We start from the raw sequence: 13,866 nt of genomic DNA on the forward strand, positions 1-13,866 counted from the left end.
AACGATTGGGAACTTGGGATTAATAAATGCAGACTATTGCCTTTGGAACGGATAAGCAATGAGATCCTGCTGTGTAGCACTGGGAACTGTATCTAGTCACTTATGATGGAGCATGATAATGTGAGAAAAAAGAATCTATACATGTATGTGTAACTGGTTCACCATCCTGTACAGTAGAAAATTGACAGAACACCGTAAACCAGCTATAATGAAAAAAATATATATATTATATATTTTAAAAAGATCAATACCAAGTGGTTTTCTTTGCTATTTTTTGTTATTTATGTTGTCAAGAACAAATTAAAACTCATACTTCAGCCAAGTAATCATATGTACTTCTTTTTTAAAAATTTTTTGTCTTTTTGCCATTTCTTGGGCCGCTCCCGTGGCATATGGATTTTCCCAGGCTAGGGGTCTAATCGGAGCTGTAGCCGATGGCCTACACCACAGCTACAGCAACTCAGGATCCAGGATCTGAGCTTCATCTGCAACCTGCATCACAGCTCACGGCAACGCCAGATCCTTAACCCACTGAGCAAGGGTGGGGACCGAACCCGCAACCTCATGGTTCCTAGTCAGATTCGTTAACCACTGTGCCACGACGGGAACTCCAACAATGTACTTCTTTATATCAGCACTTCCACAACCATTTATTGCTTATTCTGCTTCATTTGTTACTGCTTTAGGCTATAAGTATTTAACTATTTTCCTTAGCAGTACCATTTTTAAGCACTCTTATATTCTTTCTTTCTTTCTTGTCTTTTTAGGGCTACACCCAAAGTATATGGAGGTTCCTAGGCTAGGGGTCCAATTGGAGCTGTGGCTGCAGGCCGACGCCACAGCCACAGCCACACGGGATCCAAGCCACACCTGCAACGTACACCACAGCTCACGGCAACACGGGATCCCCGAACCCACTGATCGAGGTCTGGGATCAAACCTGCCTCCTCATGGATGCTAGTCAGGTTCGTTAACTACTGAGTCACAACGGGAACTACAGCACCCTTATATTTTCATGTTGGGGGTCAGACATAACATTTCAACAAATTAATCTATAGAATACTTTACTTTTAACACTGTAAGCACTCACATATAATCCCAAAATATGATCTCTTCTCTCAAAAAGAATAAATGCATTAGCTTTAAAATCTGATATAAATTTCCTTCTTCTCCTTGGTTTTTTTTTAGGGCTGCACTCACGGCATATGGAAGTTTCCTGGCCAGGGGTTGAGTCAGAACTGTATCTGCCGGCCTATACCATAGCCACAGCAACACCAGATCCAAGCTGCATCTGCAACCTACACCACAGCTCTTGGCAACATTGGATCTTTAACCCACTGAGCGAGGCCAGGGATCAAACCTACATTCTCACGGACACTAGTCAGGTTCTTAATTAATTGGCTGAGCCACGATGAGAACTCCAAAGTCTATTACAAATCTTTTATTTGTGGAACGTTTTTATTTATTTATTTATTTTGTCTTTTTAGGGCCACACCCATGGCATATGGAGGCTCCCAGGCTAGGGGTGGAATCTGAGCTGCAGCAGCTGGCCTGCACCACAGCCACAGCAACACCAGATCTGAGACTCGTCTTTGACCTACACCACAGCTCACGGCAACGCCGGATCCTTAACCCACTGTGTGAGGCCAGGAATCGAACCTGCATCCTCATGGATACTAGTCAGATTCATTTCCGCTGAGCCATAATGGGAACTCCAGGGGAATACTTTATTTTATTATTTTTTTGCTTTTTTTTTTGTCTTTTGTCTGTTGTTGTTGTTGCTATTTCTTGGGCCGCTCCCGCGGCATATGGAGATTCCCAGGCTAGGGGTTGAATCGGAGCTGTAGCCACCGGCCTACGCCAGAGCCACAGCAACGCGGGATCCGAGCCGCGTCTGCAACCTACACCACAGCTCACGGCAAAGCCGGATCGTTAACCCACCGAGCAAGGGCAGGGACCGAACCCGCAACCTCATGGTTCCTAGTCGGATTCGTTAACCACTGTGCCACGAAGGGAACTCCTATTTTTTGCTTTTTTAGGGCTGCACCTGTGGCATATGGAAGTTCCTAGGCTAGGGGTTGAATCAGAGCTATGGCTGCCGGCGTGTACCACAGCCCCAGCAACATGGGATCCAAGCTGCATCTGTGACCTACACCACAGCTCATGCAACGCCGGATCCCCGACCTACTGAGTGAGGCCAAGGATCAAATCCGTGCTCTCATGTATGCTGGTCGGATTCGTTTCCTCTGTACCACAACAGGAGCTCCTATTATTTGGGGGAATATTTTAATGAAGGAGTGGGTATCAGAAGGGTATCTATTCATCTCATAGGAAACCCTGGGATTCTGTTCATTTTAAGTCTAAAATAACTGCCAAATTATCAGAATATTACCTGAGGTTGTTTTGGTGTTGGCTGAATTAACAAGGCTTGCGAGGTTGACAACTTCTCCTGACGTAAAGATGAATGGGGTAGCCATAGTCACAGAGTTGGCTCTCTCAGGATTAGCATTCACCTGATTCTGCATTGCTTCCTACAAAACAAGGCAGGATATTTCAGTCAGAACACTTATTAGCCTTAGTTATACAGTAACACAACAGCCATTCCCCCCACAATGCTCTATCAGACAGACTAGTTCCCCGCACACAATGTCCCAGGGACCTCAGAGTACTCATTAAGACACTGTTTTTTTTCAGACCAGGGCAACAGAAATGTTATATTGTTTCTCAAGTTTATTTCTACTTCAGGGAGAGAAAAAGAAAAAAGGCGTATTAATTTGCAAAAACTTCTAGACAATTCACTTAACCTCTCTGGATCTTGTTTTTTAGTTTGAAAAATGAACAGGGTAGCCTAAAAAGTAATTTCCAGTACTAATATTCTACGATCAATTATCTACAAGACAATGTGCTAGCTGGAGATCTCTGCAGAGAATCTACAGAGAAAAATATTCTCCAGAGTTTTGTCTAACTACTTCTTCCATTCTGCCATTGAAGAAATTCCTAAGAGAGTACATAACAAGCAAATAAACGAGTGCCAGATTTTAAAGTCTAGTTCCACATTCTGCACTTTTGCTTCCATGGATATCTGCACAACTTCAGTGTAAAGATGCTTATCTTTATTTCATTTTTTTACTTTCATAAGCAGTTTTCTACAAACATGATCACTACTAAAAAAGTCCTATTATCAAAGGGCTCTAAACAAGAAACTGAAAGTTGAAGAGGATAACCAGTCTATAGGGAACCATTCATCAGGAAAAAAAAAGGCTATTTTTTTATATATAATTACCTCCTTGCTAAGAGCTTCAATTGAAACAGATTATCCATTCTCTGGTTACTGTTAAATTCATTTTTGAATCTGCCTCTTCTATAATCCATTATTACTTCCTTATTAATTCAAGCCCTCATTGGCTATCGCCTGGCCTAATGAAAATCACTGCGTGTTTCTTTTTTACTTTCTTTTTAGGGCCACACTTGCTACCAGGCTAGGGGTCGAATCAGAGCTACAGCTGCTGGAATATACCACAGTGGCAGCAACTCAGGATCCAAGCCACGTGTGCAACCTACACCACAGCTCATGGCAATGCCGAATCCTTAACCCACTAAGCCACAAAGGGAACTCCAAAAAAATCACTATGTTTCTTTAGCATTAAGTATCTTCTCTCTCAAGTGGGCATACCACACTCTAAATTATCATCTTTTAAAAAAATCTAATCATATTAATACTCTATTTAAAAGCTTCTGTTGGATCCCCATTGCCCACAAAATAGTCCAAACTCTTTTGCATGCCATGTAACACCCATATGCCATGTTCATGACCTAGTTTAAATCTCAAGCCTTAGCTCCTGTCACTCCCAAACTGCTTTTCTTACTCAATCTCTAATCATAGAACTATTTACTCTTTCCTGAACATTCCATGTCCTTTCAAACCTGTGTCACTGATTTGCTTTTTCTAGACTAGAAAATAATTTCTTACATCTCTGCCTAGACTTCTTCAAAACTCAGTTCAGGAGTTCCCGTCGTGGCACAGTGGTTAACTAATCCAGCTAGGAACCATGAGGCTGCGGGTTCAGTCCCAGGCCTTGCTCAGTAGGTTAAGGACCCGGCGTTGCTGTGAGCTGTGGTGTAGTTTGCAGATGCAGCTCGGATCCGGTGTTGCTGTGGCTCTGGTGCGTAGGCCGGCGGCTACAGCTCTGATTGGACCCCTAGCCTGAGAACCTGCATATGCCGTGGGATTGGCCCAAGAGATGGCAAAAAGACAATAAAAAACAAAAACAAAAAATAAAAAAAAAACCCACTCAGTTCAGAGTCTACATATACTTTAAATCCTTGCCTTATACATCAATACTTCCTCTTCAGTGTTTCTGTAACACTTACTAGATAAGCATTTATCACATAGTTTGTTAATTCTTTATATCTTAACTTTCCTTCATCATGATGTAAACACTCTAAGGACAGGGCTATGTCCTATTAATCTTTATACCCCTCATCATGTTATTTCCTGATATAAGGTGCTGGCTTAAATCAATGGATGAAATCATCACAGCTGATTTTTAATTTTTTTTTAAAACAGGCTATTAATCTATTTATTTGTCCTTTTTTGTCTTTTGAGGGCTGCACCTGTGGCACATGGAGATGCCCAGGCTAGGGGTCTAATTGGAGCTATAGCTGCCTGCCAGCGCCATAGCCACAGCAATGCCAGACCCAAGCCAAGTCTGTGACCTACACCTCAGCTCATGGCAATGCCAGATCCTTAATCCACTGAGCAAGGACAAGGATTGAAGCTGCAACCTCACGGTTCCTAGTTGGATTCATTTCCACTGCGCCATGATGGGTACTCCTGATTTTTAATTCTGGATAGCTTCCTTATGACTCAATATGCTTTAGAGCTATGTGCAGTCTCACATCAGTTGATGTATATTCATAAAACATAAAGAGGCTTATAAATTGTCCCAGGTCAAGTTCAATTAGAAAGTGAAATTTTGGGAGTTCCCGTCGTGGCGCAGCGGTTAACGAATCCGACTAGGAACCATGAGGTTGTGGGTTTGGTCCCTGCCCTTGCTCAGTGGGTTAACAATCCAGCGTTGCCATGAGCTGTGGTGTAGGTTGCAGACGCGGCTCGGATCCCGCGTTGCTGTGGCTCTGGCATAGGCAGGGGGCTGCGGCTCCGATTAGACCCCTAGCCTGGGAACCTCCATATGCCGAGGGAGTGGCCCAAAGAAATAGCAAAAAGAAAAAAAAAAAAAAGTGAAATTTTGGAGGTCCTGTTGTGGCTCAGTGGTTAACGAATCCGACTAGGAACCATGAGGTTGCGGGTTGCGGGTTCGATCCCTGGCCTCGCTCAGTGGGTTAAGGATCCAGCATTGCCGTGAACTGTGGTCTAGGTCACAGACACAGCTTGGATCTTGTGTTGCTGTGGCTGTGGTGTAGGCCGGCAGCTACAACTCCAATTAGACCCCTAGCCTGGGAACCTCCATATGTCATGGGTGCAGCCCTGGAAAAGACAAAAAGACAAAAAAAAATTTTTTTAAATAACAAAGTGAATTTTCACACAAAAAACAATGTCTAAAGTCAAATAAATCTTGTTCTTATACTGGTCACAACATTGCTCTTCGATCACCATGAATAATTCAGGGCTTTACAGAATGTTAATTTAAAAAAAATTTTAAGGAGCTTCCATTGTGGTACAGTGGAAATGAATCTGACTAGTATCCATGAGGCTGGTGTTCAATCCCTGGCCTCACTCAGTGGATTAAGGATCCAGTGTTGCTGTGAGCTCTGTGGGTCCAGACGTGGCTCAGATCCTGCATGGCTGTCGCTGTGGCACAGGCCAGCAGCTGTACCTCCAACTTGACCCCTGGCCTGGGAACTTCCATATGCCATGGGTGTGGCCCTAAAAAGCAAATAAAATAAAATAAAACAAAAAGTTCACAAGACTGACATACTGAAGTACTACTTTAATAAGATAGGGAAAATTCAGTTTTGATTAAGCTCCTGTAAAAAATTCTTAACTTCAACTGAAGCATACTGAAGTGGTATTAAAAAAAAAAGCAATACCTGAAGAATGACCAGAATCTCAGCATTGTTTTTCTCCAGGGCTATGTCAAAGGCAGATTTATCAAACTTGCTGAAAGCATGGACATCAGCTCCGTATTTGATAAGTAGCTCTACAACATCTCGATGGTGGTGCTCTGTGGCCCAGTGCAAAGCTGTCATCTTTAGCATGTCCTTGGCATTCACATCTGCACCATTCTGTCAGAGAAAAGTAATTTTTTCAGATACTGGTTATGGTAGCATAGGTGCAATATTCCATCACCAAATACAGAGGATTTCCATAGAGATTATACATATCCAAATTTAGAAATATTTAAGAACTATCAAAGGGAAAAACATGTCTCAAATTCTCCTGAGTGCTGATTGATATAACATCCTACAGGAGAGGATCTTTTAAGGACATCACTGGGAAATTATAACAGATGGGAGAGAAAGTGGAAGAGAACAGATTTTTGTTGCATTTATTAACGGAGTGCCCGAAAAAAAAAAACAGGCATAAGAGCAGAGAATACCTGCAGAAGAAAAATGAAGAAAAATCAATAAAGTCTGTTTAGCCTTTAAAAAAATTACACATATAAATAAATAATTAGAAAACAAAATCCTAAAGCCATGACTCTTGAAAGAGATGCAACTTAATACTATAAACTATCCTAAACTTAATCTTTCCCAACCTAGCTTCCTACTACCCTGTTTCAGTAAGAAAACAAGGAGGTGTATGTCTTTTTATATATATATATATATTTTTTTTGTCTTTTTTTGCCATTTCTTGGGCCGCTTCCGCGGCATATGGAGGTTCCCAGGCTAGGGGTCTAATTGGAGCTGTAGCCACCGGCCTACGCCAGAGCCACAGCAACTTGGGATCCGAGCCACGTCTGCGACCCTACACCACAGCTCACAGCAACGCCGGATCGTTAACCCACTGAGCAAAGGCAGGGACCGAACCCGCAACCTTATGGTTCCTAGTTGGATTCGTTAACCACTGCGCCACGACGGGAACTCCTCCTTTTTTTAATATATATAATATAGACCTGCCACTATTTTCCTTTACCCTAACGAGCAGTTCCACGATGTGTGCATGTCCATCAGCTGCAGCCATATGCAACGGGGTCCTGTCCACTTTGGTCCGGGCATCCCTGCTAACCCCTGCTCGAAGGAGCACTTCTGCTGTGGAATAATGACCATATTGGGCTGCAAGGTGCAGGGGTGATGTTCCAAGCTGTGGGAAAATAATACTTATTTAGTAAAAATAAGACACATTTAATATCAACCATATGCAGAGTCCTAAATCATTACTGGAGGGATACAAATGAACAAGAGATAAAGTCCAGGTTTTTGTCCTTGGAGAGAGAGTCTGGTTGGGCAGATAAGCTGAAGAAATGACTTTTTTTTTTTTTGTCTTTTTGCCATTTCTTGGGCTGCTCCCGCGGCATATGGAGGTTCCCAGGCTAGGGGTCTGATCGGAGCTGTAGCTGTCAGCCTATGCCAGAGCCACAGCAACGTGGGATCTGAGCCAAGTCTGCGACCTATACCACAGCTCACGGCAACGCCGGATCCTTAACCCACTGAGCAAGGCCAGGGATTGAACCCATAGCCTCATGGTTCCTAGTCAGATTGGTTAACCACTGCGCCATGACAGGAACTCCAGAAGAAATGATTTAATTAAAATTAGTAAACAAATGGGCAAATAAATATACCACCAATTAAATAAGTGCTAAGTACAATGGAATTAAGTCAGGTGGACTTATCAGGTAAAATTCCCTAAAGGACATGGTTTTAAGCACGGCTAAGAGGAAGTATAAAGTGGACAGAAAAGAGCATTCTGAGTCAGGGATAAAAGGAAAGCATAGGTAGGTTCAAAAGAATTCTTATGGGAGTTCTCATTGTGGCTCAGCACCAACAAACCTGACTAGTACCCATGAGGACTCGGGTTCAATCCCTGGCCCCGCTCAGTGGGTTAAGGATGTGGCATTGCTGTGAGCTGTGCTGTAGTTTGCAGACGTGGCTCAGGACTCACGTTGTTGTGGCTGTGGTGTAGGCTGGCAGCTACAGCTCCAATTCGAACCCTAGTGTGGGAACTTCTATACACTGAGGGTGTGGCCCTAGAAAGAAAAAGAAAAAAAGAATTCTTTGGAAAAGAGCAGAGATTAGAAAGTTATATGTGCAATTTGGAGTGCAAATTTAATAGGCTGAAATAGAAGTTTGTCATCACAGTAAAGCAAAGCAAAAAGACTGATGAGATGAAGTGCCAAAAAAAAAAATTTAGCAATGTCAGTAGTAGTAAGCAAGTCTTGTAAGAGTTACCTATCAGCATCCGTCTTGGCCAGAGATCTAGTCTTTTCTTTGTGTTATGCTCTTTATTGTAAGCCTATTTTGTTTATTCTTTGCTTTTCATATATTTGGCCTCTGTGCCTACTGGATTTAACTCTTATTGCTTTTTTCAGGTCTATTTGTAGAAATGCTAATCTTATGGGTTTGCTTTCTTCCTTTTTGTAAAGTGCTAGGAACCTGCTGGCCTCTAAAGTTATGAATTCATCACTCTAGAATAGAGGACACTGCTCATCAGATTGTTAAAATTAGGTAATGCTTACCAAAATCTGTGAATACTAAGCAAGCCCATGTTATAACCTGGACCTGGATCTTCTGAGATTCTGTTCTCCAAGACGGCTGTCTGAACTCATGAAATTACCCCTTCCTCTTTAATGTTTTTTTAGCAGTGGTAAAGGAAACAAAATGGCTAGACTATTCCTTATTAACCAAGACATTTTGGAGAAAAGGAAAGGAGTTCATTAGTTTAGAAATGCACTCTTACCATACTGACTTTGTTTAATTTCTAGCTAATTACAGAAGCCTATAGTCCAAGTGCAATCCAGGGAAAAGTAAACCTTTAGAAAATATTCTAAAAAGCATTATTAAAAAGTACAAGTACATAATGCCTTACTATTACCACCTATATGTCCACAGGAGACCCTTTCAATTTGCTAAACTAAAAGAAAAAGAAAACTATACATTCAGATGAGACAAGAAAAAAAAAAAAAAGGAAACTCTGAGGAGGCTGAGGTAGAAAGGGAATGAAGAAAAATCTATATAGGCTGTTTGGCCTTTAAGAAAAAGGCTGGTAACAGCACATGCTGGGAATAATTGAGAGAGCTTACCCAGTCTGTGGTGAATGGGGCACCATTTGCCATTAATGTTCTGACTTCATCATCTTGGCCTTTTCTTGCTGCTTCTAGCAACCTCTTCCCCAAGTCCACCAAAGACATCTTTATGCATAGGAACACAAGTTTGTGGGAAGCTATAACTTAAACACAAGGAAAGCTTCCTGTAAAATGTTTTTAAAAGACTTCTATCTGTATATATGTAATACAATTCTCAAGCAGACTACCTGGTAAGGCACTTCTTCTTTTTTTTTTTTTTTGTCTTTTTGCTATTTCTTGGGCCACTCCCGCGGCATATGGAGGTTCCCAGGCTAGGGGTCGAATTGGAGCTGCAGCTGCCAGCCTACACCAGAGCCACAGCAACTCGGGATCCGAGCCGCTCTGGGACCTTCACCACAGCTCACGGCAACGCTGGGTCCTTAACCCACTGAGCAAGGCCAGGGATTGAACCCGCAACCTCATGGTTCCTAGTCGGATTCGTTAACCACTGCGCCACGACGGGAACTCCAAGGCACTTCTTTTTGACCTCACCCAGCACAGTCAGATATTTGAGAAACTTTTAGGCTTTAAATTATAGTTCCCTCACTTTCTGTTTTTGTTGTTGTTGTTGTTATTTTGCCATTTTCTTGGGCCGCTCCAGCAGCACATGGAGGTTCCCAGGCTAGGGGTTGAATTGGAGCTGTAGCTGCCGACCTATGTCAGAGCCACAGCAACACGGGATCCGAGCCCCTTCTGCCACCTACACCACAGCTCACGGCAACGCCGGATCCTTAACTCACTGGGCAAGGCCAGGGATCGAACCCGAAACCTCATGGTTCCTAGTCGGATTCGTTAACCACTGCGCCACGATGGGAACTCCAGTTACCTCACTTTTAATCTCCAGAAAAATACTTTGGAAATATGTGAACCACATTACTGCCTTTCTAGCTTAAAGAATCAATAAAACAGCATTTCCTCCCTTTTGAAACAACCACGAGTAGGAACAGTATGTTACATGGAAGAATGAACAGAAAACCAAGGATGCTGACTCAAGTTAATGGCAGACATTTTTCCAAAAAAAATTTTAACCATATCGGTGTAGGTACAGTGCCTGAACAAAGAGAAGTCACTGCACCTGTCCAAAGTGTCCTAGCAACACCTAGTTTTTTTTGTTTTAAACAAAGTAATCAGCTTGGCCAGGTTATATACTTTGTTTAAAAGTATAATTATGTCAGAGTTCCCGTCGTGGCACAGTGGTTAATGAATCCGACTAGGAACCATGAGGTTTCGGGTTTGGTCCCTGGCCTTGCTCAGTGGGTTAAGGATCTGGCGTTGCCATGAGCTGTGGTGTAGGTCGCAGACGCAGCTCGGACCCCACATTGCTGTGGCTGTGGCGTAGGCACAATTAGACCCCTAGCTTGGGAACTTCCATATGCTGCGGGAAGCAGCCCTAGAAAAGACAAAAAAAAAAGTATAATTATGTCGGAGTTCCCGTCATGGCGCAGCGAAAACGAATCCGACCAGGAACCATGAGGTTGTGGGTTCGATCCCTGTCCTCGCTCAGTGGGTTAAGGATCTGGCGTTGCTATGGCTGTGGTGTAGGTTGTCAGCTGTAACTCTGATTAGATCCCTAGCCTGGAAATCTCCATATGCTGTGAGTACGCCCCTAAAAAGCAAAAAATAAAAAAAGTATAATTATGTCTAGGAGTTCCAGGCTTTATCTAAAGAAAAAAAAGTATAGTTATATCTAAATATATTATAGCTTTTCATTTAATAATGTGGGCATTATTAAAATTTTTGTGGGAGTTCCCATTGTTACTCAGTGGCAACAAATTTGACTAGTATGCACGAGGATGTGGTTCAACTCCTGGCCCTGATCAGTGGGTTAAGGATCTGGCATTGCAGTGAGCTGTAAGATGTGGCTTGGATCTGGCATTGCTGTGGTATAAGCCTGGGAACTTCCATATGCCACAGGGGCAGCCCTAAAAAAAAAATTTTTTTTCTCTGAAAGCTCATAGGGATAAAAGCATCTGAGTAAGAAAGCTGTTTTTCTTCCCTTGTAAAAGGCACATAGCCAAATCTTGGTTAATTAGGGTAAAAAAAAAAAAAAAGAAAGCTATTGTTAAACACACAAAATTGAAAGTAATAAACAATGGAAAGTAAGTCTGTTTAAATTGATGGTTACTGGGGCGTTCACTGGTGGCTCAGTGGGTTAAGGATCAGGTGTTGTCACTGCTATGACTCTGGTTACAGCTGTGGTATATATAGGTTTGATACCTGGCACAGGAACATCTTCATGCTCTGGGTATGGCCAAAAAACTTATAATATAGATAAAAGGTACATCACCAAGCTTTAAACACCTCTACAATAATGGACCACAAAGTGAAAGAATGCCCTATACAGGATTGTTTAGAATACTGGCATGAAGCATGATTAAATTATCCTAATAGTGAAATTTCAGCTCTATTCTCTACCACAAAAAATATTCAGTTGTACGTTGAAGTATCTGCTTAAGGAGAAATCTGGTTTGCTTCACATTTCTGGGAAGCTGATACCTGTGGAAAACCAGATCCTTTAAATAAACTGATCTTATCCCATTGTAACTGGTGTTTTTAGTACTTGAACTCCAGCAAAATTTTTCTGAACCATCAATTTTGTCCACTATAGTCTGCTTTCATACATACGTTAATTTTTTTTTTTTTTGCCACCCCGAGGGATATAGTGTTTCCAGGCCAGGATCAGACCTGAGCCGACGTTGTGACCTAAGCCACAGCTGCATCAACACTGGATCCTTAACCCGCTGTGCTGGCTGGTACACCCAAGACATTGCCAAGCCAATCCTGTTGTGCCACAGCAGGAACTCCATATATACATTAATTTTATCACTTTTCTTTATGAGTCTGTGCATCTGTACCTCTAAATGACCACTGACCCAAATGTTTCCTCCCATTGTTTAAATAGGCCATCAAAAGCCTTATTTCATTGTGGTGCAGCAGAAACGAATCCGACTAGGAACCATGAGGTTATGAGTTTGATCCCTGGCCTCGCTCAGTGGGTTAAGGATCTGGCATGGCCGTGAGCAGTGGTGTAGGTTGAAGACCAGGCTCGGATCTGGTGTTGCTGTGGCTGTGGTTGTGGTATGGGCTGGCAGCTGTAGCTCTGATTCAACCCCTAGCCTGGGAACCTGCATATGCCACGGGTGCGGCCCTCAAAAAAAAAAAAAGATATTGTAGTTAAACTTTGGGATTAGAATGTAAACAGGGGAGTTCCCGTCGTGGTGCAGTGGTTAACGAATCCGACTAGGAACCATGAGGTTGCCGGTTTGGTCCCTGCCCTTGCTCAGTGGGTTAATGATCCGGCGTTGCCGTGCGCTGTGGTGTAGGTTGCAGACGCGGCTCGGATCCCGAGTTGCTGTTGCTGTGGCTCTGGTGTAGGCCGGTGGCTACAGCTCCGATTCCACCCCTAGCCTGGGAACCTCCATATGCCGCGGGAGCGGCCCAAGAAATAGCAACAACAACAACAAAGACAAAAGACAAAAAAAAAAAAAAAAAGAATGTAAACAGGCTGTTACACTAATTATCTAACATAAAAAAAAGTCTCATAGAAATGTGTTCTTCAAGGTTGTTTTCTCCCCCTATTCTCACTTTTTTTTAGTTAATCTGAGGCATCTATGTTAAACAAAAAAAAACGTATACTTTTTTGGGGGGAGGATCTTTTTTTGTCTTTTTAGGGCCACACTCTTGGTGTATGGCGGTACCCAGGCTAGGGGCTGAAATGGAGCTTTAGCCGTCAGCCTATGCCACAGCCACAGCATCACCAGATCTGAGCTGCATCTGTGACCTACACCACACCTCACAGCAACCCCGGATCCTTAACCCACTGAGTGAGGCCAGGGATCAAACCTGGGTCCTCATGGATGCCAGAGTTTGCTAACCACTGAGCCACAACAGGAACTCCCTAAAATGTATTTTTAAAATAACTGGATTTGGGGTGCACTATGTGCCGTTCTATCATATACTATGACAACACTGGCTTATCTACCAGATAAGAAATGCAGCCTAAGAATAAGCATGTCTGGCCTCCTTGATTACTAAAAATAAAAGGAAAACATTCTCCCTTACTGGATGCACCTCCACTTTCCCTACACACACAAAGAGAAGAAACAAAAATCTCATCTAATTTGCCTCCTAGAATATTGGAGATGAATAAAAAAACAGAACCCACGCCCTTTCCCAAAGCAGCACCCAAGAATTTTCAATAACATGTTTTAATAATTGATGGAGTGCTTGAGCTCTTGACCACAAAGTACTCTATTATCAGAAAGTAATTCCATTCTTTTTTTGTTTGTTTGTTTTGTCTTTTTGCCTTTTCTAGGGCTGCTCCCGCAGCATATGGAGATTCCCAGGCTAAGGGTCTAATCGGAGCCGTAGCCACCGGCCTACACCACAGCCACAGCAATGCCAGATCCGAGCTGTGTTTGCAATCTACACCACAGCTCTCGGCAATGCCAGATCCTGATGGAGGCCAGGGATCGAACCCACATCCTCATGGATGCTAGTCGGGTTCGCTAACAACTGAGCCACAACGGGAACTCCCTCCATAGATGTTTTTAAAAAGAGATGAAAAGTCTACAAATAAATGCTGGAGAGGATGTGGAGAAAATCAGGCTCTCTTACACACTTA

At 42.8% G+C, this 13,866-nt stretch overlaps 1 protein-coding gene across 6 annotated transcripts in view; it reads right to left on the reverse strand.

Annotated features, from left to right (window-relative positions):
* Positions 1–13,866, reverse strand: part of GABPB2 (GA binding protein transcription factor subunit beta 2) — a 31,785-nt gene that overhangs the window by 15,730 nt on the left and 2,189 nt on the right. For 2 of the 6 annotated variants that reach the window (XM_047784698.1, XM_047784695.1), the window contains exons 2-5: positions 9,201–9,346; positions 7,097–7,264; positions 6,052–6,246; positions 2,393–2,531 (exon numbers count right to left, since the gene is read on the reverse strand). In XM_047784698.1, coding sequence (XP_047640654.1) covers positions 2,393–2,531; positions 6,052–6,246; positions 7,097–7,264; positions 9,201–9,308 — 610 coding nt within the window. In that variant the 5' untranslated portion in view covers positions 9,309–9,346. The remainder of the gene's footprint in view (positions 1–2,392; positions 2,532–6,051; positions 6,247–7,096; positions 7,265–9,200; positions 9,347–13,866) is intronic. The other 4 variants (XM_047784696.1, XM_047784701.1, XM_047784697.1 and 1 more) reach the window with 2 other exon arrangements.

Source organism: Phacochoerus africanus, chromosome 6 (genome assembly GCF_016906955.1).
Source record: "Phacochoerus africanus isolate WHEZ1 chromosome 6, ROS_Pafr_v1, whole genome shotgun sequence".
Classification (NCBI taxonomy): Eukaryota; Metazoa; Chordata; class Mammalia; order Artiodactyla; family Suidae; genus Phacochoerus; species Phacochoerus africanus.